The sequence below is a fragment of the Oryctolagus cuniculus genome, chromosome 11, assembly GCF_964237555.1.
Source record: "Oryctolagus cuniculus chromosome 11, mOryCun1.1, whole genome shotgun sequence".
Classification (NCBI taxonomy): Eukaryota; Metazoa; Chordata; class Mammalia; order Lagomorpha; family Leporidae; genus Oryctolagus; species Oryctolagus cuniculus.
The window spans coordinates 111,534,378-111,561,254 of record NC_091442.1 but is presented as its reverse complement, the minus strand read 5'-3'; the positions used below and the strand labels follow the sequence as shown (position 1 = coordinate 111,561,254).

The window sequence follows — 26,877 nt, the reverse complement described above, 5'->3', positions numbered from 1 at the left end:
GCTGTGCCAGGGTTTCATGACCTCTTGTCACCCCCATCTTCCCTTCCAGCGTTTGGTCATGTCTTCTTAAGATCTTGTTCTTTACTTTAACACATTTACAGTAATCAGAACTGTATGCCGCTCTCTGTGGACAGCAGAGAACCAAAGCAGCCAAACCCTGTTAACGTCTCACTGGGTGGTGCCAGCTGGAAGCTCTTGGAATGGGAGCTCTCAGTTCCCCTGTAGATGGTTGGTGGGTGCAGGAGGATACTAGCCCCGCACTAAGCAGTCTTGGAAACCCCTGGAGTAGTTCAAAGGGAGGAGGCAACTTCCTCAGTAAGTCCTTTTGAACTGAGACGCGAAGACTTTTAAAAATGGATTTAAACACCCGATTTTCCCCTTCTGAAGGAGCTGAGCTCTGCGTGATGGTGCAGGCTTCACAGGGGACCCCTTCTTGAGTGAGGTCGGAAGAGTTGACCTGGAAGGTAATTTGAAGGGAGACTGTTGCAAAAATCGCTCTCATTGGGTTTTGGAAATGTACATTATTTTATATTCAGTGTCGAATGTGCAAGTGTGAAATTCTCAAAATTAAAAGCCATTTCAGAGAAGTATTGAGATATCGCCGTGAAAACCCGCCTCGAGGGAGAACGGGGGACAGGTGCCTTTGCTGCCTGCTGTGGAGGAAGCTACCGCCGCTCGGATTAAGGGGGCACCGTAGTCCCTGTCTTGCTCTTCAGCGCTTTGCCAGAGATGTGGGTGGAGCAGCCGAAGATCTCAGTTCTGTAGTTCGTGTTTGAGACCGACAGTACTCTCAGCCAAGTATTGACAGTCCAGCGTGTCACTCATAGTACCTAGAAAGGAGCAAGTCCTGGCCTTCCGGGGGCTTACGCTGTAGACAGGAAGAAAGACAGTGGCAGGCCGGCGCCGGGGCTCACCAGGCTAATCCTCTGCCTGCGGCGCCAGCACACCAGGTTCTAGTCCTGGTCGGGGTGCCAGATTCTGTCCCGGTTGCCCCTCTTCCAGGCCAGCTCTCTGCTGTGGCCAGGGAGTGCAGTGGAGGATGGCCCAAGTGCTTGGGCCCCGCACCCCATGGGAGACCAGGAGAAGCACCTGGCTCCTGCCTTCACCGGTTGCAGCACGCCGGCCGCGGCGGCCATTGGAGGGTGAACCAATGGCAAAGGAAGACCTTTCTCTCTGTCTCTCTCTCTCACTGTCCACTCTGCCTGACCAAAAAAAAAAAAAAAAAAAAAAAAAAAGACAGTGGCAACCATGCCCTGGTGTAGAGGGAAGACAGGTGCTTGGTCCTAAAGGAGGCTCTCCTGAGCTGACTGAGACCCACAGACCCCGTCCAGGGATACAGGAGGAGAAGGCTGAGACCCTCCGGAGGGCGGGCGTGGGGAGATCCTCTGTCAGCCGGAATATTTCACACCACTTCCTATCTCCTGGAAAGCAGAACCCACCCTCCCCTGGATGGTTCTGCCAGCTCTGGATATGGAAATCCAAGCGCTCTGATGTAAGGGATTCCTCTGAATGGGGGCCCCTCTGGGTTGGGAGCACCGAAGTTCAGCCTCACCGTGACAGCTCCTAGTAGCGTACTTGGGAGAGAAGTATTGGGATGCTTTTTCATTCCAGTTAATATCCTTGATGAAGCCCCTGGGGTTCCTTTGCATTATGAAGTAAACGTGATAGTCAGAAGAGCATTTCTCTCGTAACAAGGGCTCTGGTAGTTTTTGGAAGGCCGTCTTCCCTGGATCCTCTGCAACTGAACAGAGCACCCTGCCTGTGCCCCCAAAGTGATGGGCTCCTTGAGGGATTCCTCACTTGGTAATGATCCTGATTCTTATAATTTAAAGGCATGTTTTTGCTACCCACAGGATTAAAAAAGTAACAATAATAAAGAGGCTGTCTGATGTGGCCTCCAGGCAATTTATTGCTGCCTGTGGCTTCCAGCAGGTGCATTTTAAGCAGTCCTGCTGCCTGTCCTTTCTTCTGTTTCTTTCACCACCCTGCCCTGCTAGTGGTGACTTAATGCAACATGTCTGTAAATATCTGTTCCTTGTTTGCACAGAAATAGTGCATAAATGAGATCAAATAGCATTTCCATTCTCTCTTTGACAGCATGGATTTTTTTTTTTTTTAGTGATTTTGACAAGAGTCAGGGCCAAATGATTAAAATGCCAGGTGACCCTTTCTGTTCATTAGCTGTTAATGAACTTGGGAATTTCCGAGCTCATCTGGCAGACAGCCTCATTCAGCTGCACAAACAGCTTACAAGTATTTGTAAACAAGAACAAGTTGTTTTCTTTTTTTCTCTTCCCAGTTGATACCTCTGATCTGCACACTTGGGTTTTAGAGTTTCTGTTTTTATTTTTCAACTGGCCAGTGGTTTGTAGCAGGGAAGCCCTGAGTTTCTTTATGTATTGGTGACTTTTTAAGTTGTCACAGTTGGGTTGCTGGCACCAGTGGCCACTCTAGAATTCATTGGTGTAGGGTCTTGGAAGCAGGTAGGTAGAACAGGCTGGCCTGGCTTTGAGATGCCATTTGACCAGTTTCTTATCAAGTCACTTTGTAAGTCCTTTAGCATCTGTTTGCTGGAGTTTACTAATTCCTAAGATGAATGGCTAACTTACCTATGCCAACGCTGCATGTGCATATCTGTGGCGTGAGTATATGCAGTCTAAATGCTGTTTATATGTGCATATGTATTATATGCAGTTGTTCCTTCATATCCTTCAGTTCTGAATCTGTGGATTCAGCCAACCCGGAAATATTTGGGAAAAATAATTGCGTCTGTACGGAACGCGCACAGACATTGTCATGAATACCTAAGCAGTGCACTATCACACCTAGTTATATAGCATTATATTATTATTATTATTATTATTATTATATATAGCATATATTGAACTAGGTAAGTGCTCTAGAGATGATGGAAGGGACAGGGAAGGACTTGCAAGGAAGGTTTGCATTTATATCTCCTATGGGACCCAGGTGTCCCTGGGTTTTGTATCCCATGGAGGAGTTCTGGAGCCACATAGATATTGAGGAAAGACTGTGTGTGTGTGTCTAAATTAAAGATTTAATTTGTGCTTATTCATACCTTCTGTCTTCTGAAAGCAAGACTGACTTCTTTGAGGATACACTATCGCGTTGATTCCGCCTTTCAATGTATTATGTAATCTTGCCTTGGAGTACCTCAACTCTGAAAGTAGTTTTTTAAAAAAGATATGGTGTTAGGAATCTGTGCCTTCAATTTCTGCTCCCTCACATTTAAGTTAGAATTTAGTAATTCTGTAGTTAACAACTGTTCCTGCTTTATAAGCAGCTGGTGTGGGGGAAAACAGACATTCTGGAGTCAGATTGCTGGGTTTGCTTTCTCGGACTATTTCTAACTGATGGTTTGACTTTGGCTAAGTTGCTCTATTTCCCTTCTGTAACATGAGGACGGTACTACCTCATTTACAAGGTTGGATTTCAGTAAGACAAGTATGTAAAGCACTTAGAATATAATAGAGAGCTTGGGGGCCGGCGCCATGGCGCAGTAGGTTAATCCTCTGCCTCTGGTGCCAGCATCCCATATGGGTACCGGTTCTAGTCCCAGCTGCTCCTCTTCCAACCCAGCTCTCTGCTATGGCCTGGGAGAGCAGTAGAAGATGGCCCAAGTTCTTGGGCCCCTGCACCCGCGTGGGAGACTGGGAAGAGCCCCTGGCTCCTGGCTTTGGATGGGCACAGTTCTGGCCGTTGTGGCCATTTGGAGAGTGAACCAACAGAAGGAAGACCTTTCTCTCTGTCTTTCCCTCTCACTGTCTGTAACTCTACCTCTCAAATAAAATAAATTAACAAATAATAATATAGAGCTTGGCAGAAAGACCCTGTTCATTTATGATAGAAAAAAAATCAGCTAGTAATGTTATGATTTTATGATCATCAAAGTCATTATGATTGTTAAACAAAACAGAAGATTTCTGATTTTTGCAGTCTAATAGGAGATCAAAAGCACCTAGGCCAACTTTGCCAAGGAGCTGGCCCTGAGGGACAGTTGTCATGTACCCATCATGTACCCTACATCCATCCATCATGAATCATGAAGCCATCATGTGTTGTCGTGCCTCTCACACATATCTCATGTCCATCCTGAGTCCATGGGGAATCAGTCATGTGTACACAAGAACATCATGAAGCCATCACACATCTATCACACCAGTCATGAGTCCATCATGCATTGATCATGAGTCTTCCATGTGCTGTGTTTTGTCTTGCGAGTCTGCTGTGTGTCCATGCATCCACCATGCGTCTTTTGTGAATCTGTCATGTGCTGTCATAAAACTACCATGTGCCTGCCATGCCTGTTACTTCTTGTGCCACTATGTTTCTGTCATACATCCATTATGTGTCCATCATTCCCACACCATGAAGCTACCACATGTCTGTCATGAATTTGTCATGTATTGCATGGGACCAGCATGCATCAGTCACACCTTTGCCATGAAGTCGTCATGAATGTCATGAAGCTGGCATGTATCCATCATGAACCATGAATGCATCATGCACAAAAAAGAGGGAAGGTAGAGGAGAGAGATTGTCTTTGTAGTTCAGTATTGATTGGTTTCACCAAGGTCAAAGTTACCTAGCTCCTCTTTATGATCTATTGGTGAGACTCTAATCCCCTTCCCTATCCCCTCCTTGGATGCTGTTTCCAGCAGAGCCTGGTGATCAGTAACCCCAGGGACTTAGAGCCCTCCTTTAACACAGATGGCAGAAGCATGCAGTGGCACTCGCACTGCCTTTGTCTCGATCTGCAATCATGCCCTCTGCCCCAAGTCAGGTCGCAAGACCAATTTCTGATCCCTGGTAGGCGACAATGGGTATTTTCTTGGTCAAATAAGCAGACAAAAACACCCTCTGCTTCGGTACTTCTAGTAAAGACTTCGACACTTTTTCCTTTCCTGGAAACTGCTCAGGCCATTTTTTCATACTTAAGTCCTCTTTCCCATAACCTGACTCCAATCTTCTTGCCAGTGAGTCTCAAATTGCTCTTCCAAAATTGTTCTTTTCTTGAAAAAAAAACCATAGTCTTGGCTTAAAGCAACTCACTCTGTGATGAGATCCAGACCCAGTGAACTAAAATATAGTTTAAGTGCTGTGATAGGAGAGCTAGGAGACCACTTCCTTGATTCTCAGGGCATCTCCTGATCTTTGGAGACATCTTTTCATCTGCAAACTGTGACCATGGCATTAATATCATAGGACTGTTGTGTGGATGGAGCCAGGCCAATGCATGAGGTTTGCTGCCTGATGCGCTTAGGTCTGGAAATGGCTCAGGAGTCATAAAATCCACCCCGCCCCCTTTTATTTTTGTTAAAATTGATTTCTTTATTTTGGTAGTGGTGAATTTTGTGCTGTGAAGCTCTGTTGCTTCACTAATTTTTTTTTTAATTGAGGAATAACTCTTAAGTCTCACCTTTGCAGAGTGTGCAAGTGGGCAGTTGTTAGTATATTCACAAGGGGGTGGACTGTCACCTTCATCTAATTCCAGAATGTTCCTTTCCGGAAAGCAACTCCCTGCTTATCAGCAGTCACTGCCCCTCCTCTTCCCCTGGTCCCAGGTAACCAGCTTCTTTCTCTATGGATTTGGACTTGGCTTTCCATTGTTTCTCTGCCTTCCCTCTTGAGGGCTTTCAAATCATGACTCTTTCATAGCTTGGTCCTTCGAACATTTTAAAAAATTCCGGTAGATTTGGTGGTGATGAAGAAGATAAATAGAAGCAGCAGGTCAAGAAGACAGGGAATCTGATTCTAGACTTCGTTCTGTAACTGAGTAGGAACTCAGGACGTGCCCTTCCTCTGCTGGGGTGCCAGCACCCCACTCGGGGTAATCTGTAGTCTATCAGGAAACAGTCACCTCTCCAAACCCCCTCCCCAAGCTACCTCCAGCCCGGTGATCTTGGGTCTGTACTCGTACCTGTGTTGATTTGCTTTCAGCACATGCTGGTTCCCTATGTCTCCTCTTGTTTTCCTTTGTCCACTTAGTTTCAGCGTCCAATGGAAACATAAAAATAGGTAAATAAGCATATTTTTTTGCATGTACTATAACAACATGGGCATTTTTCCATGTGGTCCATGCGTGAGGATTAATGAGCTGATGTATGTCAGTTACCTAGCGCAGGGCTTGGCTCAGAGTAAATGCTGGTTGAGTTTTTTTGCTGGGTGAAGGATGGGTCCTTCTGGGTAGACCAGTTGACACTTGTTCAATGACTTGTCCCAAATGATGCCAGTGGAAAAATTCCTTGATCTTCAGATGGGGCCTCTGCTATCTGCTTGCTTTCCCTCTTTTCCTTCAGTGGTTGCTGGAACATGTCAGTGTGAAATTATAGATTTGGAAAAACAAATGCTGTGCGCGGAGCGATTTACCTTATCCTGCTCTCTCCAAGTGGCATGGGAAATGAAAAACGTCCAAACGAAGACAAATTTATTGGATACCAAAACCACCAGGCTATTGATTCTTGAAGCCAGCCAGCAGGGTTATGAATTGGGTGATAAAACCGGAGAGCAGTTAGCCTGACTTCCAAGACGGGGGCAGCTTTGTGTGTTATCACATCCGTCGGGCCCCACTGACAGCCCCACAACTAATGAACTCGTGCTCATTAAGCAGACTGTTTACTTTATGTGCCGCATCTGTCTAACGGGTCGTGTGAGTGAGATAGATGTGACCAGGGTGATTTTGTATGGAAGCCTGGATACCCGGACTTAATCTCTAACTCGGAAGGTGGCAGCGGAAGTTCTCACCCAGTGCTGAAAAAGCAGGGGCTTGTTCTCAGCCGTGATCAGTTCTGCCCTGCTCCAGAGGACGAATTCATTATCCACTGGTGGATTTTGCAGTCAATGAGCAGATGCTGTGTTTTAGGGGTGACAGGACCAGTGACTGAACCTGCTGGGTCAGACCAGTTGCAGGCTGCGATTTCTTCACTCTTGGTTTTACGCTCTTTCTTTCACAACCTTTAGAATGTTGAGACCTGTGGCCACATTCAAGGCCATCCTGTCCACTCCCCAGCGTGCTGGGTTAGTCCCGTGGTCTCTGGGGACTGGGAATCTCTGACCCGGTCCCCCCACCCCCCACCATGGAACTGAAATGCCTCTTCCCCTGCCTCGTGGTGGTTTCCTGTCTTGAGAAGGTGCAGGTTACTGTTGTGGGTTGGCTTATATGCACCCTCAGATCCTCACATTGTGACCTAATTTGGGACTAAGGTTGCTGCAGGTGTTAAGATGAGATCATACTGGATCAAATGGGGCCCCTAATCCAAAATGTTGGGTATCTTTATATTCAGAGGAGGCTGCCCTGCAAAGACTGAGGTTATGTTACCACAGTGCACGGGACTACCAGAAGCTGAGAGAGAAACCTGGGACAGATCCTCCATTATCGCCTTCCAAAGGAGTGTGCTGTGTCCTCACCGTGATCTTGAACTTGTGGCCTCTAGAACTGAAGCAAACCCCTGCCGTTCGAGCCATCCAGCCGTAGCACTTCATTACAGCAGCTTAGACTACGAATCGTTCACTGTGAACCTGCAGTTAGTTTATAGAGGGGTGGGGATGAAAGTTGACTGTGCCTTCTGAACCCCTCCCTTCAATTTTTTTCTTTAGGTACTTGCTTAATTAATGCTCATTATTCAGCTGCTGTGTGCTGGATAGCCCACGTGTCATTTTCCTACTGTGTTTAATCTTAGGTCTACCCCATACCATTAACCTACACTGAGCCATGTTTTTGTACTTGCCTGGTAGCATAATGCCACACAAATATTGGGAGTTCTGAGTGGCTTAAATGAGATGTCATTGTTAATCAAGCCAACATAAAGCCAGGGAGATAGTAAGTACTAAATAGTTACTATTGCCTGAGCTTATGTGTACTAGATCCTAGCATCTTAAAATCATCAATAGTAATTAAAAGAAAGTGTGCAAGGCATTTGGATAACCTTGAGACAAACCATTGTCAAACAAGTACTTGTGCACGAGTGTTCAAAGCAGCTCTGTTCACAGTAGACAAAATGTGGAAGCCTCCCAAACACGAGGTCACCACAGGGGTGGGTAGACAGTGTGTACGTATGCAGTGCTGTGCTGTGTGAATGGTTGCTGGAGCAGGGATGAACCTTCCAGAAGGCTCGGTGGAGGTGGCCACACAGAAAAGGCCACACACTGTGTGATTCCATTTGGGTGAAATTGCCAGGAACTAGGGGTCGGGAAAATTGGGAAATGACAGTGGTTTTTCTCTCGTAGTAATGACATTTTCCTGGACCTAGAAAACAGTGGTTATGTTAAATGGTTACTTTTAGGCTATGTGAATTTTCCCTCAATCAAAAACGGTTCTCACAAGGATATTTGTGGGGCCCAGATCAGGGGAATATTGAAAGAAGGGCTAAAGGGTTCCACTCTTGGAAGCCGTCACTGAACTGTAATTCAGAGTTTTTTGCATAAGGACACCCTTTGGCGTATGCGTGTTACACTTAGACTTTTTCTGCACTCTGAGGCCCATGAGGAATGCAGCTGTCTGTCTGGAAGGAGAATTTTCCTCCCATCTCTCTTCCTCCTCCTCCCCTTCTCCCTCTCTGTGGCGTTGGAGCCACCGTGCATGACTGGTACTGCGCTACAGGTCATCCTCAAACCAGTCCCTAGCAAAGGAGAGTGGCATTGCTGTAACTCGGGCTGGTCCTGATTGGTCTCCTGCAGCTCGAGGCCCCGTGCCCCGGGACAGCGCTGCCCGAGCTGTGGTCTGGACCAGGGCTGTGTTAACACGACGATGTCCCACAGACAAGGCACAGCTCTGAAAAGGGCCTGCAGCCGGGTCTCCCCAAAACACAGATGCCCTCACTCCTGCTCAGGAATCTTCAGTAGCTCCCCAGGGAGCTGTAGAGCAAAGTTCAGATTCTTCCTTTAGCCTTCAAGGTCCGTCCCAATCCCTTGCCCCTCCACCTGTCAGCCTTGTGACCTGTCTGTCCTCTGCTGGGAGTGCCTGCTCTGTCCTTGGCAGCCCTTTGAAGTTGCACCATCTTCCCCGGCTCAGCACAGATGTTGTCTCGTCATCACTGCCCCTGACTTGTGTGTGCTTCTGTCTTTCTGTCTCTGATGCTGTCTTCAGGAGCAGGGACCCTGTCATATCCATCGTTAGCCATCATCCCGAGCCCTGGGTCCTGAAATAGGGTACACCCACGAAAGCTTCATCTCCTGGCTGAGAACAGATGGCAAGGGGTAGAGAAGTTGGGGCTGCCTCGGAAGCCTCTGCCACCAGAGATACCCATGTGAAGTAGGCTGCAAAGCAGGAGGAACAAAAGACCGTGTGAGCTGGGCGGGCTCTGCAGCCAGGAATGCTCAAGCCCATTGGCAGCCTGGGCCCTTGTTAAAGTCTTAGGCCTTTTTGCTCAAGCAGAATGAGAACGCGAAGCCTGGCTGCTTGAATCAGCCCTTTCCAGAATGCAAAGCGGAAGCCACTCCAACGGGTGCCTTCAGGGGTCGCCTCATGGGTGGGGTAAGGCTTCTGACTTAGCATTCAGAAGAACGTCAGAATCAGCCTTCCCACAGCTGTCCTCAGACAAGAAGAGCCGTCTGTCCTCGGGAAAGGTACGGTTGGTGAGAGAGGCGACCTTCCGAAGTGGGACTTTTTTATTCCTTTCCCCTTCTTTTCTCCTTTTTGCTTCTTGACCTGTGGCACCCCAGAGAGCCCTGTGCTAGACACACGGTTACACCACCCACCTACTGTGACTGTTACACCCGAGCCCCTGCCCTTCTCACAGAAGCCGGTTGTGGGGTGCAGTACAGGTGGTGGGAGCTGAGAAGCCAGCCAGGGATGAGGATGGATGTGCCTCACTGCCCCAGCCCAAGGGAGGTGGCCTGGCAGGAGGGCGGGGGTGACCACAGTGAACCTGCAGGTTTCCCTGGGCTTATAGCACCGTTTGAGTCCTTCAGTGAGGGCTGGGTCTTCCTGATGCCTTCATAGCCCAGGCTTTGTCCAGCTCAGTCATGTTGTCATGTGGGGCTGAATGGCTCTCTCTAAGATTCATTTACTTATTTGAAAGGCAGAGTTGGAGAGAAGCGAGGCAGAGAGAAAAAGAGGTCTTCCACCTGCTGGTTCACTCCCCAGATAGGCCAGACCAAAGCCAAGCCAGGAGCCAGAAGCTTCATCCAGGTCTCCCAAGTGGGTGGCAGGGGCCTAAACACTTGGGCCATCCCTCCGTTGCCCTCCGAGGCCATTAGCAGGGAGCTGGATCACAGGTGGAGTAACCAGGACTTGAACCGGCGTCCATTTGGGATGCCAGCATTGCAAGTGGTGGCATAACCCGCTGCACCACTGCATCAGTGTTTAGTGTGGGACCGTCCCAGGCTTTGTCAGATGTTTGTCAGCCTCCACCCAGCAGACTGTAGTAGCAACTCACCCACTCTCCTTCCCTCCCCTCTTGACAACCAAATTGCCTGCAGTCCTTGCTAAATGTGCCCTGGGGAAGGGGGCCAGATCCCCCTTGCGGGAACAGCTGGCTAGAGACTAGTGTGGAGAAGGGCCAGCAGGCGGAGGCGGTGGCTGTGGAAAGGCAGGGGAGTAAGAAGCACCTGGATCTTTCGTCCGGAAGGTGTTCTTGGAGTAGGTGTGGCTTGGACCAGGCTCCAAGGCTGGAGAGGTGAAGGCAGCAGGGGCCAGATTTGGGAGGCCTTTGCTACTGTGTTGGGGAAAGCATGCTGGACTCGAAGGCTGACGTCCCAGGGCTGTTCCCGGTGTCCCCTCTTGGCAGCTGTGTGACCTGAGTCTCTCTCTCTCTCCCTCTCTTTTTTTTTTTTTTTTTTTTTTTTTAACAGGCAGAGTTAGACAGTGAGTGACAGAGAGAGACAGAGAGAAAGGTCTTCCTTCCATTGGTTCACTCTCCAAATGGCCGCTGCGCCGATCCGAAGCCAGGAGCCAGGTGCTTCCTCCTGGTCTCCCATGGGGTGCAGGGCCCAAGGACCTGGGCCATCCTCCACTGCCCTTCCGGGCTACAGCAGAGAGCTGGACTGGAAGAGGAGCGACCGGGATGGAATCCGGCGCCCCAACCGGGACTAGAACACGGGGTGCCGGTGCCGCAGGCAGAGGATTAGCCTAGTGAGCCTAAGTGCTGGCCTGACCTGAGTCTCTTAACCTCTTCGAGCCTCAGGGCCCTCCTGAGTGACGTGGAGTCTAGCAGGTGGGTTGCAAAGACTGCATGGGTTAAGGCCATGAGAAGTATTCGAGTGGAATCTGGGCAGCCCACTTGCCTCAATAAATGTTTTCTTTTCTCGTTAAGCGTTGCCACGTCTACTCACATTCAGTTCTCTCTGGTTCTGCTGCTATCTATCCAGCCTGTATTACTGTAGGAGTTCTGCTTTAGCTCCACCCTTTAACTGCACTACTTCCTAAACAGTGCAGTCTGAAGCCTTGGAGAGAATTTACTCCTGCGCTGTCCAGCACTGTGGCCGCTTGTGTCGACACTCTTGCTCCTTAAGATGCACTCTCGTTTCAGTGACTGAGTGTGAGAACAAAGAATGCCGTGGGGGCCTGCGTTGTGGTGCAGTAGGTTAATCCTCCGCCTACAGAGCTGGCATCCCATGTGGGCGCCGGTTCTAGTCCTGGCAGCTCCTCTTCCCATCCAGCTCTCTGCTCTGGCCTGGGAAAGCAGTAGAGGATGACCTAAGTGCTTGGGCCCCTGCATCCACATGGGAGAACAGGAGGAAGCTCCTGGCTCCTGGCTTTGGATCGGCACAGCTCCGGACGTTGTGGCCTTCTGGGGAGTGAACCATCGGAGGGAAGACCTTTTTCTCTGTTTCTCCCTCTCGCTGTAACTCTACCTCTCAGATAAATAAATAAAATCTTAAAAAAAGAATACCATGTATCTCATGGATAGTGTGTCCTTCTGCTTACATGTGAAATGCTAATAGTTTGGACATACTAGGCTAAATAAAATATAAGATTAAAATTAATTTCTCCAGTTAAAGGCAAGTATACAGAACAGATGAGTTTTGTAAGAATAGTTGTTTGCTCTCCGGGGACTTTACTGGCTCTTCAGGAAAGTATGATTTCCTGGTACCAGGTTTGGAGGTGCAGTTTCTCTCATGGGGCTCTGCCTTTTTAAAGAATGGATATGATCTCCTTAGAACAGTAGCAGGGGCAGCAGCACTGTGGCATAGTAGGCTAAGCCTCTGCCTACGGTGCCAGCATCCCCTATGGGCACCGGATCATGTCCTGTCTGCTCCTCTTCTGATCCAGCTCTCTGCTATGACCTGGGGAAGCAGTGGAAGATGGCCCAAGTCCTTGGGCCCCTGCACCCATGTGGGAGACCTGGAAGAAGCTCCTGACTCCTGGCTTCGGATCAGCCTGGCTCCAGCCATTATGGCCATTTGGGAAGTGAACCAGGGGATGGAAGATCTTTCTCTCTGTCTCTCTCACTGTCTGTAACTCTACCTCTCAAATTAATAAATAAAATTAAAAAAAGGGGGGCTGTAACAATGACCAATGTGCTCAGAGTCTCCTCCTCTAAGTAGATGTAAGAATGTTCTTTCTTTTTCAGTAGTGCCCCCTTTACCAAAATACAGGGCCTGAGAAGACCCAGAGCTCACACCTGTTTGTTAGTTCCCTCCCCTATACACACCCCGCTTATGGATGTCCAAGCAAGGAGACAGTAGACTCTGTGCTATTGTCTTAATAATTTGATTGGGGCCGGCGCTGTGGCTCACTAGGCTAATCCTCCACCTGCGGCGCCGGCACACCGGGTTCTAGTCCCGGTCGGGGCGCCGGATTCTGTCCCGGTTGCCCCTCTTCCAGGCCAGCTCTCTGCTGTGGCCAGGGAGTGCAGTGGAGGATGGCCCAAGTGCTTGGGCCCTGCACCCCATGGGAGACCAGGAGAAGCACCTGGCTCCTGCCATCAGATCAGCACGGTGTGCCGGCCACAGCGCACCAGCCGCGGCGGCCATTGGAGGGTGAACCAACGGCAAAGGAAGACCTTTCTCTCTGTCTCTCTCTCTCACTGTTCACTCTGCCTGTCAAAAAAAAAAAAAAAAAAAAAAGAATTTGGCCAAGCGGCTGAAGTGCCATCAATTCACTTTAATCTTATTGATATTACTGTAGCACCTCTTACAGTTGTTGTGTACTCGTGTTTGGATTTTATTTGATCCCCCTCAATCCTTGCAACAACTCCTTTTTCAAAAATGATTTTAAACTTATTTATTTATTTGAGAAAGCAGAAGGAGAGAGAGGAATCTCTCACCTGCTGGTTCATTCCCCGAATGCTCACGCTAGCTGGTGCTAGGCTGGGATTGGAACCAGGAACTCAGTCCAGGTCTCCCATGTGGGTGGCAGGAACCCAGTAACTTGAGTCGTCACCGCCGTCTCCATTGGCAGGATGCTGGGAGGGGAATGGAACCCAGACATTCTGATATGGGAAGTGGGCAGCTTAGCTGCTGGCTCACCTGCTCTTCTGCAACAACATCGTTCCATGGCTTTCACACAGCAACGTGCAGAGGCTCCAGGATACAGAAGGAGTGCCCAGCTCCTGCAGCCGGCCTGTGCAGAGCTGATCCCCGAGCCCAGGTCTCCTGCCCTGCGTGGCTTTATGGATGCTGATGTGCAGTACGGACGGTGCCTCGGGGTGGCTTTGCATATAACAGAGGCAAGATGGACAGAACTTCCAGGCAACAATTAACACGTCCTCACTGCAGAGCTGTGTGAGCATGGGTGGCCGAAGACCCTGTAGTAGGCCCTAGGGAGGCCTCTGCCTTGATCTGTGACATCACCGTGGTTCCGAGGGCAAAAGGACATGTTTCCTTGCGGCCAGGGCATTTGACTTCATGGCGGGATCAAGACACAGCGAGTTGGTGAGAACGGGCCCTTTGGTCCTTACAACACAGTGAACTCCAGGTTATTTCATGTTCCAAAGAGTATCACGGGTGGCTTTGACTCTTTGGGTTCATATGATCGATTTTTAAAAAACAGTGCCTGCAAGGCCCAATGCCATTCTCCAAAAAAAAAAAAGGAAAAAGGAATCAGGGATGTCAGTTTGACAGAGTTTGACAGGCCAAGAGATCATGCTTTGGGGTACTGCGGGAGGGACACTCACGTACAGATGCACCTGCGTGTGGCCGCCGGCCCCAGGAGAGGCACCACGTGCTTCTGTGTGTGTCCCTCTGCTGGGCTGCAAATAAAGTTTTAGAAATGACCTTTGCAGGGGTGCAGGGGCCCACTAAGACGCCGTGAGGATTTTGCTTTTCCTGTTGCCAATGTTGTGTGGTGTGACAGCTTGTTGGCAGGCCTTTGTTTAAAAAAGGCTTACGGAAGCAAAGTGATTGAAAGTACCTGTTGGCACACGGGCCTCTCATTCTTGTGTTCTTTTATTCATTTAAAAGATGGCCGTTGAACGCTCCCTGCGTGCCTGGGGTCTACATCAGATATAAAGCAGTGATGGTTTTTGCCAAGTGGAGATTAAAATCTCTCAAGTGTGGCACCCATTAAGCACGTAATCAATCAACCAAGTGTATACTTTTGAAAATTGAAGAGTGCGATGGAGGAAACAGTGACAGCATGGTGGTAGATAGAATAGGGAAGGCACTACTTAGGTGTTCGTGTGTCTGAGAAGAGTTACTTAGGTTGATTGCCTTCAAGATCGAGGCTCTTGGGATTAGCTTTGTGGCACAGCAGGTTAAGCCTCTACTGGAGATTCCAGCCATCCCATATAAGTGCTGGTTTGAGTCCCGGCTGCTCCACTTCCAATCCAATTCCCTGCTAATGCACCTGGGAAAGCAGTGAAAGATGGCTCATGTCTTTGGGCCCTGCCACTCATGTGGGAGTCTCAGCCTGGCACAACCTAGCTGTGTCAGCCATGGAGGGAGTAACCAGTGTATAGAAGAACTTTGTCTCTGTCTTTCCCTCTCTCATTGCAACCCATCATCACTCAAATAAAGTAAAAATCTTAAAAGATCTGGGCTGCAAAGAGAAAAAGGACTGAGCCAGTGCAAGACCAGGCTGGTGAGTGTTCTAATATCAGGAACACACTTGTGAATGCGCCTGAGGTGTTGCCCTAAAATGAAGGGGCCAGTGGAGCTGGAGGAATGCAAAGCTAAGGAGAGACTGGCCCGAGAGATGGAGGTCGAGTCAGGTAGGACCTAGTATGTGGCAAGGAGATTAGAATTCATCTTGAGAGCTTGTGAGAGACTGGCGCCGCGGCTCAATAGGCTAATCCTCTGCCTTGCGGCACCGGCACAGCGGGTTCTAGTCCCGGTCTGGGTGCCGGATTCTGTCCCGGTTGCCCCTCTTCCAGGCCAGCTCTCTGCTGTGGCCCGGGAGTGCAGTGGAGGATGGCCCAAGTGCTTGGGCCCTGCCCCAGCATGGGAGACCAGGAGAAGCACCTGGCTCCTGGTTTCAGATCAGTGTGGTGTGCCGGCCGTAGCAGCCATTTAGGGGGTGAACCAATGGAAAAGGAAGACTTTCTCTCTCTCTCTCTCTCTCTCTCTCTCTCTCACTCTCTCTCTCTCTCTCACTGTCCACTCTGCCTGTTTAAAAAAAAAAAAAAGAGCTTGTGAGAACCATTGAGTAATTTCAAGTGGGATGTGAGTTAGATGGCCAATGCAGTAGCCATAAGCATGAGATGACACTGTCATTTTGGGGTAGTAAAGGTGAAGGCAGAGGAGGAATGTTTTAGAAGTAAAAATGGCTAGATTTCAGTGTGCAGACCTTAGACCTGGTGAGATGGGTGAGTGGGGAATTGAGAAGGGCCCCAAGGATGTGACTTGAGTAGTGCAGTAGATGCTGCTGCCATTTATGGAGGTGAGAAGTTCTAGGTTTGGAGTTGAGGTCTGAGGCAGGCGTGAATCTCTCCGTGGGTTTGTATGAATCTGGAGCTCAGAGAGGCCAGCGCTGGAGATGCAAACGTGAGAGTCCTCAGCCTGGAGATAGTTGCACAAGCCATTGGCATGGGAGGTCTCTTGTGTGGGGCCCACTGTGCATCCTGGGACTCACCTGGCGTTTAGCATTGAGGAGAGGGGAGGGTCGAGGAGACAAGAAATGTGGGAGTGAGTATCTCTGAGGCTGCAGAGTGAATTTCCTGGAGAAAGGTAGTGGAGTTCCTGAGCGGTAGTTGAGTGCCCATGTGAATGAGAAGTGATTACAGCACATGCCTGGTTCTGTGATTTTCCTATCCCTTTGGGCTTTGCCATGAGAATGAATGTGGATGCTTTTGTCTGAAGCCTTGGATTTTCCCAGAATAGTCGGAAGGAAGGAGGGCCGAGGGAGGTGTGAGTGCTTGTAGAGGGAGGTTGGGATTGTGAGCCACGCTATCTAAGCTGAGCAGCAGAGAACAGAACGACATGCAGACCTGGCTGGGTAGTGCACGGGGACCTGAGAAATGAGCTCCTGACAACACCGATGAACAGGGTCCTTGTCATGGCAGTGGGAGGGCTAAGAGGGGCACGGGGGTGGGTGTTGATGTTGGGAATTTTGGAGGTTGGGCTGCTTAGGGTGACAGCAAGTTCTAGAACACCCGGCCCAAGTGAAATGCCAGATGGTTTCAGCTCATGGAGGAAGAGTGTGAGAATGTTCTGGGGCTTCAGTCTTCAAGAGCAGTGACCAGCGGTGATAGGGACAGCAAGAAGGATGGCAAGGTTCCCGCAGAAGACAGAAGGGCAGTGATACTGGGCATGGGGGAGGGGAAGGCTGGGAGCCAGGATGAGGAAGACCCATTTCCTAGCCCTGAGGTTCATGCATTGTAGATTGGGGGTAGAGGGAGCATCTTTCCTTTGATCTCCTAAAGTGGCTTAGGGGACAGCTGTATTTTTACCTAAGAGCAGGGGGTGAAGAGTGAGAGCAAGTTGAGGATGCATAGGTGTTGGCTGATTACATGGAAGTTCCACGGGATTCCATAGCTGGACTCGGCAGCAGGGGGTTGCTGCCAGGGTTTGTGTGATGGGTGTAAGTTTGTAGGAGAGCGAACATGCAAGGAGAAGCAGGCTGTGGCTGACATGTTCAGTCCTTGATCCATTAATAAATATGTTCTGATCAGCTCCCTCATGCCAGATACGGTTCTAGTAAGAGACCCAGCAGGAATGGACGAAGTGGACGAGGTCTCTGCCCTCTGTCACTCAGGGTCAGATTGTGGAGAGAGCGGACCGGCTGTATGTCCTGCTGACTTTGTTTCCACGCAGGGTAGCACCAGAGTTTACGTGGGGTCCTTCACCTCCCTAGTCTTGGCTTTCTGTTCTGTAGGATGGAGATCGTGAAGCCCTGAGCGACGGTGTTCATCCCATCCTGATCCAAATGTGGGAGGCGTTTTCGGATGAGATGTGCGTAGACACTTTTGCTTCACTAGAAAAAGGTGCTGTTTCTTCTAGAAACTGCTTCCATCTGTCAGCAAGCTGATGTCAAAAATAAGCAATCATGGGGCCGGCGCTGTGGTGCAGTGGGTTAAAGCCCTGGCCTGCAGTGCCGGCATCCCATATGGGCGCTGGTTCGAGTCCTGGCTGCTCCTCTTCTGATCCAGCTCTGTGCTATGGCCTGGGAATGCAATAGAAGATGGCCCACGTCCTTGGGCCCCAGAACCGATGTGGGAGACCTGGAAGAAGCTCCTGGCTTTGGATCAGCGCAGCTCTGACCGTTGTGGCCATCTGAGGAGTGAACTAGTGGATGGAAGACCTCTCTCTCTCTGTCTCTACCTCTCTCTGTAACTCTTTCAAATAAATAAAATATATCTTTAAAAAATAAGTAATCAAAAAAGCATAGGATGGGAAGAGTTCTCCTTGTTGCGCTGGCCTGTCCCTGCCCTGGGAAGGGGAGGAGTGGTAGGAGGTCAGTGTTGTTAATGGGTTATGTACTCTAAGGGCTTCAGGACCCGCTTCTCAAAAACCCGAGTGTGTGCATGAGTCACTCAGGGTCTGATCCAGAGTAGCGGGGCTGGGGTGAGGTCTGAGACTGCATTTTCTAACGATTTCAGCTGATGCTGACGCAGTGGGCTCTGCTGAGATGGGAGAGCGCAGGTCCTCCTCCCTTGTACATGCCCGACTCACGGGGAGACGTCACACCAACACAGAACCTGGATCCTTTGCCCTTTAGGGGTTTTAGTTGAAAGAAGGACAGCTAATGCTCAGGAAGTGATTCCAAGAGGATGAAGTGTTTCTGATGGACTGGCCTGAGAGGCCCTGCAGAAGCAGTGTGGCTACGAGGTGCTGGGGAGGTCCAGGGAGGAGAAGCGACTTTCCAGGCCTTGGTCAGGACGAGGGAGGATGCCTGGGGTGCAGGCGAGCAGTGCAGGATCACAAGTCCTGGTAATAAACGCTGACATGTGTTGAGGGTCTGTGTGTGCTGTAGGACCTGCAGGGTAATAGAGTTCTCTGGGGCACTGTGACAGCGCCTTGCCGGAGCGCTCGCTTGGAACGGAGGTGACAATGTGTGACTGGCAGCCAATCTGTAGTTAGAACAAGTGGCCCAAATCCTCCGGTTCTTAAATGCACCTTGGATCCGTCTGGGGTCCTAAGCGATTTTGAAGGGTTTGGGCCGTTGTGTTCCTTAGGTTTTTATGTTTAGGAATGTGTTGTTCCTTAGACGCGTATTCCGTCTTTGTATGCAGTGTCATTTTAGACAAATCACTCATTGTGAACAGTCTCGAAAAATCATCTCTAAGCTTCATGATGTTAATTAAAAGATAGCCCCTGGTGTTGACTGGAGGTAGCTGGAGCAGGCATTTGTGGTGTGGGCTTGTGAGCTTCTGACTGGTGTGTTTCATGGGGAACCTTCCGGCCCTGGAGGGTGCATTCCCAATTAGGAAACCACAGATGTTAACTCACCGCACCCAGCGCGTAAGTGAAAGCCAAAACACATCTCCCAGTGTACTGTGCTTTTCATGCTGAGGTGTTTGAATTGCAAGCAACACAATAAGAAGATAGAATGATTTATGCTTGTGAGTGGTTTTAAAATTATAATAGCAAACTACCTTTCTTGTATAAAATTTGGCAAAATATATGTTCATATACATTAAAATTATTCATGTTACATCCTGAGCTAATTTGGTACAGTGGAGCCTTTTTTCATACATATGAGGATTCTTCAAAAAGTCCAGGAAAATGGAAAGTGTAAGTCTATTTTGGTGCAAAAAACCTTTTTTATGGTGCCTCTTTTTAAAAATAATATACAGGCAGTGAGCATTATTACAAAACTGTGCATGGATTTCAGTGTTGTTTTTGCACCAAAATGAACTCACACTTTTCCACAAACTTTTATAGATATATAAGTATTTGCCCAGGTGTGCAGCATTTATTGCTTTGGGCTCTACTGTAGGACACTTCTGATCCCATTAAACATTCAGCTTTGAATCCTAAGCTTTTGTGGCTTAGCAAGTCAAGATGGTTTTTCTGGCTCATACAGGTTCCTTATCTATGTGAGTTGCAATGGTGAAGACAGATGGGAGTGGATGTTGAGCCCTGGGATGGGGTGTTGGCATGGAGGGAGGACTGGGAGACCCCTGAGTGAATGGGGCCCGGTTGTAGGTCCCCCTTCCCTAGGCAGCCCTGCCCGGAGGGAGGGAAAGCAGCTTTGAGGCTGGTGTTGGTAGCCAGCACATCAGTGTTTGCATTTATTTAGGAGGTAATTTCCAGCCCACCTCCTGTTTCTTCCTTCCATTCTTCTTGTGTAGATTCCTATATTGACTTCCTGGAGTAACTTCTGATAGAAAGTGAGATTTTTTTTTCCGTTTGAAATGTGTTTTGAGTGCACAGAGGTGTCATTTAAAAGTCAAATCCATGAAGGAATATTTTTTACCTGCTGGGTTTAATTTCCGATGCCAATGTTATCATAAAAGGTAAACCACCCTCCACTGTTTTAAAGCTTTGTACAAATTACCCAAGTTGGAATTAACTTCTGCAGGTGGAGAGAGGGAAGAATAAGCATTTTAAAGCATTTTAAAAATATTATTTAAATATTAATGCCAGTTGAGTTCAGTTTCTATCCGACTTTCCCCTGAAGTCTAAACCTGTTTGTAGCTTTCCAACTTCTGTCATTGTATTTGGAGTTGGGGGTGGGGCACTGTTAGTGGAGGAAGGAGACCTGTTACAACATAATTGATCCTTGGAATGAAATAAGCATAGGATTCAGGATGAAACAGGTTAGATCAAAAGAAGGATGGCCTTTGGCAGACATTGCTAGAATTCGTTAACAGGGAGAGCAGAGCCTGGGGTGTTGCCTCTTCCTAAATGCGGAACCTTTGGACAGTTAATGAGTGAATCTAGACTTGAGTTTTCTCATCTCCACAGTGGAAACTAAAAATAGTACTTAACTTGTAGGTGATGTTGAGAATTATACAAGAAGATGTATGGGGAAAAAAAACACAGGTGCTTATTCTTGGTTGTCTTGACTATTATTATAAATGAACTGTAAAAAAAAAAATCTAGATTTTTAATGTGATGAAGAATAGAATAGGTGGATCCTGCAGGTTTCAGTCACCCATTTGGTTTGTCAGTTGCTGCTTCTTTGTTGGAACCTGTTTCTGCCCAACCTTGCGGGGCGGGAGAGTGTGGGAGTGTGGGCATGGGGAGAGACAGCAGGGTAAGTAAGGGTGTGCTCAAGATGGCCATCACCTCTGAAATGAACCTGATAAATCTTTGCTGATCACTCACTCAAGGCCTCTTTCATTTGAGCCGTATAACTCTTCAAGATAGAAGGCATTGCTTCTATTTCCAGATGAATGACAGGAGACTTCCCTGGAGGCGGGGCATGGCCAGGTCACAGTCAGTGCAGCACCTGGATTTGAACCCAGATGTGCGGAACTGCACGGTCTCCTCTCCCTCACCCACACTCCCTTCCCCTGAAAGGTTCCCGGGGCTTGGTCTTCAGTGTGTAGAGATGTGGGGGTGGGGGTGGTGGGGATGACACTGTTCTCAATTGAACACTCTGTTCAGCAGGATTTTGCTTTTTCTGTTTTACTTCTAACCCACACCCTGCAGCCCTGTGGTCTTAGAACTGTTTGAGAAGAAGGCCACTTAGAACATCCTGTCAGAGCAGTCACCGAAGAGAGGCCAGCCCTGATAGTTGAGATGGGCTCCGTTAGGTGTTTACTGCCAGCAACTTGCAGAATGCAAACTCCTGAAGCCCCAGAGGGTCGCCTTTGGTTAGACTCTGATTCCATTTATTCTTTTTTTTTTTTAAGATTTATTTATTGATTTGAAAAGCAGAGTTTTTACTGAGAGGCAGAGAGGCAAGAGAGGGGTTTTTTATCTGCTGGTTCACTCCCGAAATGGCTGCAATGCCCAGAAAAGCCAGGAGCCTGGAACTTCCTCTGGGTCTCCCATGAGGGTACAGGGGCCCAAGGACTTGGGCCATCTTCTACAGCTTTCTCAGGCCAGAGCAGAGAGCTGGATCAGAAGTGGAGCAGCCGGGACTTATACCAGCACCCCAGATGGGATGCAGGCACTGCAGGCATCAGCTTTACCCACTATGCCACAGTGCTGGCCCCTCCATTTATTCTTTTTACAGACAATTATCAGGCACTTGTGGGTGACAGGCAGTATGCTAAGTCCTGGGGAAAGCCAGGTGGATCAGTTGGGGTAGGTCCCTACCTTCTGAGACTGTCACAGCTCAGCCAGGCTCCCGCCTCAGGGTGCCTGCGAGTTCTGAGAGAGGGAAGGATGCACTCTGGGGGTACAGAAAGGGAGACCCAAGCCACCCATGTCATTGGGCATCCATTCCTCGGGAATCGTCTGCAACAGATGAATTCTGCTCTGTGGAGAGGCCTCCGGGGACTTTGCCAGCGACATCATGTTAGGGGTGTGTAGCGATGAGACCCAGTGGTCAGTTGGGGCTGTATGTCCGTTGTGTCTTTGTAAGTCGCATGCCTTTCTGATCAGAAATTCAGGCGAATGTTCGTGTGCTTGGGACTTCATCTTTTAGCATATCAGTGTGCAGTCTTCTGCCATGGTCAACAGATTGTCCCTGTCCAGGCTGCTGGTCTGTTGCCTGTTTGTTCCTGTCGATACTCTTTGATGTTTCCAGATGTCTTCTGCATGTTGAAGATCGATGCTCTCAAGACCGTCCCTGTTGAGTGCTGTTGGGCTTCAGATGTCACGAGGGTGTGGCTGCGGGTAGCTGCCATGGCCTGTCCAGCCTCCTTTCCCTTGTGTGTCCTTTTCAGTCTGACCCAAGTGCCTTTTGTGGTCTCTTCTGCCTGGAACACAGGAGCCCGTCTGTGAACTTGACCACACACGAATCAGTCAGCAACTGTGACTGTCTTTTCACTGGGTCTCAGCACCTCTCAGTTGTCACATTCTTGGGGACCCTACAGGTGTTTTGTCTCAGGACAATGCACTCTTTTTTTATGTTTATTTTTCTTTTCAGAGTGATAGAGACAATGATAATTTCTATCCACTGGTTCATTCCCAAAATGCCTGCATATCAAGGATTGGGCCAGACAGAAGCCAGGAACTCTAGCTGGGTCTTCCCTGTGGGTGTCAGGGGTCCAAGCACATGAGCCATTATCTGCTGTCTCCCAGGGTGCAGTAGCATGACGCTGGATCAGAAGCAGAGTAGCCAGCACTCAGGCTAGCAGCCTGTTTATTAGGAGATGCGGGTGTGCATCCAACCCTCTGAGCTGCAACACTTGCCATCAGGTGTGCATTTTGAAGCCAACCTGTGTTCTCATTTTTTTTTTAAACATAGCATCTGGTTTGTGCTTTGTATGTAAAAGGTGCCAACTAAATGCCTTTCAAGAATATTAGCTCAGGCCTTAAAGCTAACTTATTCGGTAAAATGTGTGTGTGTTTACGCGTGCATGGGGGTAAGGCATCGTGGTGCAGTGGGTTAAACCACCACGTGTAATCCTGGCATCTCATATTACAGTGCTGGTCCAAGTTTCAGCTACTCAGCTTCTGATCCAGCTCCCTGCTAATGTGCCTGCGAAAACAACAGAAGATGGCTTATGTATGTGGGTCCCTGCCACCCCATCGGAGACCTGGACGGAGCTCCAGGCTCCTGGCTTCAGCCTGACCCAGACCTATGGTTGCAGCTCTCTGGGGGAGTGAACCAACAGATGGACTAATAATCTGTTACTATTCCTTTCAAATAAATAAATGTTTTTAGAAAGTGTGTGTATGTGACTCCTTCAGGTTTTTCAGACTGTAATATTTACTGAGTGTCAGTTTTGCAAGGCTGCAGGGCTGCGCCGTCGTCTCTTGGGATTAAAGGAACCAGAAGGCACAGGGCAGGTGAATGCCCTCAGCACCCTGGAGGAGGTGTTTGTCTTCTGCCTTTCGCATCCATCTCCAATGCTAAGAAAGAACTCAGCCCTTCCTCTCTGCTCTTCCTTTCAGAAAGTATTATGAGGGAGGCCGAGGACTCCACGCTCTGGACAGAGACGCGGCGCTGGGATTAGGGATTGCCACCTCCGAGAGGATGCTGGGAATCTGCAGAGGGAGACGGAAATTCCTGGCTGCCTCTTTGACTCTGCTCTGCATTCCGGCTGTCACCTGGATTTACTTGTTTGCTGGGAGCTTCGAAGGTAAGGAAAGGAGGGGACGTGAGGAACTCTGGTTGTCACAGACTCCAAGAGGCTTCTCAGAGCTGTTGGGTGCTAAGTTTTCATTTTGCAGAACAATGGGATATGGATGCCTTGTCACAGGAAATGACTTGCCTAGTGTTTCAAGGGTAGTCAGAGGCAGTTGGTATTGTGAGAAGGAAAACTAGAGCAGGATAAGGTGCACCTGATGCATTAGCATGATGGTGGCCGCACAAGTGAAGTTGAGCCGCGTGTCGGTAATGGGGAAATGTTGGGCCTTGGGGAAGTCCTTAGCTGTTCCTGGGGCCCGATGTTCCCTCCCTTAGTCTATGTGTTCATTCAGCCGTTCCCACAGTAGGTGTTTTGTCTGGGCATGGAGGAGTGGTGGCTGCACTAAGCCTGGTGCTGAGCGTAGCGTGTAACAGGTCTGGACGGTCTCAGCCTAGCAGAGAAGATGGGTGAGTGGACGGATGATTGTTGCACTTGGCGGTGCGTGTCTTGATGGAGGAAGGCAGGGTGTTGGCAGGGAGGTTTGTTGGAGCTGTCAGACCTGGGCTGTGGATGAAAGGTGATCAGTCATCCTGACGGGCTGGTCTTGGGGATGCAGTGAAGAATTGCCCTCCCCACACTAAGAAAAACAAATGATCATCCCTGCCACTCTCCAGAAATAAGTAGAACAGACAAGACTTGCCATTTGCTCTTCCAGCAACCTCAGCTGCAGTGCGACATTGTGTGTTTCTAAGATGGCTTTCCAAGCTCCAGGGGTGCAGGGAGTAGCGGTGGTGAAGCTCATGCTGTCTCTGTTCACCCCTGCACTTGAACTAGCTAAAAAAAAAAAAAAAGTGAAAAATCTGTCTCAAGGAAATCACTACTGTGTTTTTAAACATTTATTTTTTGCATAATTTTATTGACAGCTCAAGGCTACCTTTTAATTAGGAGCCAGGGCAGTAGACGGCGCGTGGGTTTTTGGCAAGGGGATCAGAAACAGGAAGGTGAGTTGATGCTGGTCCTTGGGAAGATGAAGAATTTCCCAGAGGTGATGGAGGAGTGCTTACCACAGAAGGCAGAGGGTACCTGCGCTGGAACAGGTGTAATAGAGGGGGTGGGCACCATTATCTTGACTACGGTCTTAACGGCTTGGCTGAGTGCCCATCCCCAAACTGCTCTTTTTAGCTAACCTTGAGTCTGGTGTCTTCTGTGCCCTGTCACAGAGTGTGTTCTGCAACACATGGGGTGAGATTGAGGGAGGGGTGGCCCTGAAGGCACATGGTGTGGACTCCCAAAGGGGAAAGACCCAGCATGAATCGTAGGGTGTGGAGAGGGTGTGACTGACTGTGCCTGTGGTGGGACGGCTGCTTTGAGGCCGTTTGCTACCAGGCGCAGCCCTGGCCAGGGGAGTGATTGTGATTGTTGAGTTTGAGCGGTTCTTGCTTTATCAATTATGGGAAAACTGGGAGGGTCGAGAAAATGCATGGCATCAAGCGACACTGGGTACAAGCGTCTTCTCTGTGGATGTGATGTTTAAGAATGAAATGCCCTACTCTTGGGACCAAGCTCTACACGGCATTAGGCAGGGGCTAGGTGATGTGGGTACGTTAACATACACATTCTAGCTAGAATGGCAAAGGCCACAGATGTACCATGGCTCAGTGAGTCCACAGCTGCAACACAGCAGCACCTGTGGGCTCTGCACCGTAAGACGATTCTAGAAAAGTCAGCAGATGTAGGGGGATGCCTGGGGACACCAGTGCCCGTGTAAACCTGGTTGCCTAAGAAAGGATGAAAAGAAATGGGGACCCTAAGGCTCAGGGCGCCCAAACACAGCACCAGCCGTCCAAGGGCTGTCACCTGAAGAGATGAGGCTTGGTCCCATGGCCCCTCAATCTGCAGAGGGACGTGGTGGCAGGGAGTCGGTGTCAAGTTCATCATCATGAGGCTCCTCCTGCCCAGCCCTGGGAGGACCTGCTCAGAAGGTAGTGAACGCCTCAGTAGGAGAGATGCGCACACAGCAGTGCAGTGTCCAAGAAGGGTGTGGAGCACCAGGGGCAATTGGACAAGGTGACCTGCCTGACCCCGAGGCCCCAAGACACTTGGCTGGGCTTTTATCAGAAGACAAAGGTGACCCCTGCCAGTGGCTGCAGCCACCCGTGCTTTTCCAGAGGGGCCCGCGGAGACATCCTCCTCTCTGTAGTTACACTTCACACGCTGCAGTCCCTTTATCGGACCCTTTGAGTTTTTGGTTTCATGACAAGTGAAGCCAAAAAGAAGGCACAGAGTTGCTCCGTGTATTCTTGGAAATGCTATTCATATTTTATGTGAGTCCATTTGCTTTCCACCCTGGTTTAATGCCAATCGATCTTCTGAGAGCAGAGCCAGGAACTCTGTCCAAGATGCAGATGCTGGCATCATGCATCCTGAAGTTGAGTCCACGCAGCGGCTCGGCGCATTGAGTGAGCGCTGGACAGCGGCAGGTGTCACAGGGTCTCACATCAGCTCAGCCAGAGGAGCCGGCTGGTTTGGGGCACAGTTACTCCCCTTTCTAGACCTTCGTTTCTTCCAAAGAAGAGAAGTTGTCACAACGAAGCCCACCTTTGGGACACACATGTTCTACAGACAAGTTCAGAATTCTAAGCCTTTGGTGTATGCGAACTGGAAACAAGCAGAACCCTCCCCAGTTAACGGGAAGTAGAACGCAAGAGGGAGCAGGCTGGTTGTGCTTTGTTCCTGAGTGTGGAACCATGGTTGTTAGCATTAGTTCTCTTCTCACCATCGGAGTGTAGGGCGTGGAGTTTACCTCCTGGAAGAGAAACAGATTCCTGTTCCCAGAGCCATTTGTCGCAGCCCACGGGACCATCGGTGAAAGACATTAAACAGGGTGTTTTGTAAGCACTGAGTTCCTAAACCCAACTTCTTCATCTCTTCCCCATCCACCTGCCTTCCTCTGCCACCTCGGTTAACCTTCCCAGGTGCAAGCCCTCCAAGCGGTAAGCCTTGGCGTGGTTATTGTCTCTCTCCCGTCGGCTGCCTTCCCGCTGTCAGGTGCCACCTCCTGTTGAGTTTGCTCGTGGCCTCTTTCGGCTGCACCTTTTGCTTCCCGTCTTTGACCACTGCGGCTATGCTGGCTTTGCCCTGCTTCCTTGGTGATCAGCCTCCGTGTTCCCGTGTCTGTTCCCGCCTGCGTCGACGAGCCAGGCGCCTTGATGATGCCACAGAGCCATCTCCTAATGTCCCCCTCACATCCTCTGCCCGGCCACACTGGGTCCTTGGGATCCTATGTAAATGGCCCTTGTGGTCACTGCCCTTCCTGGGTGCTATTGCATCTCCCTGGGGCCCTTTCTTTGTTCCCTTTCCCTCGTTCCCTGGCTGAATGGGACCCTCGGCCTCAACACCCCAT

General features: G+C 49.4%; 1 protein-coding gene across 5 annotated transcripts in view; it reads left to right on the top strand.

The window, feature by feature from the left end:
- The window catches only part of LARGE1 (LARGE xylosyl- and glucuronyltransferase 1), a 565,741-nt gene that overhangs the window by 130,538 nt on the left and 408,326 nt on the right, over positions 1 to 26,877 (top strand). For all 5 annotated transcript variants that reach the window (XM_051846591.2, XM_051846590.2, XM_051846588.2 and 2 more), the window contains one exon: positions 23,299 to 23,486. In XM_051846591.2, the coding sequence (XP_051702551.1) occupies positions 23,381 to 23,486 (106 nt within the window). In that variant the 5' untranslated portion in view covers positions 23,299 to 23,380. The remainder of the gene's footprint in view (positions 1 to 23,298; positions 23,487 to 26,877) is intronic.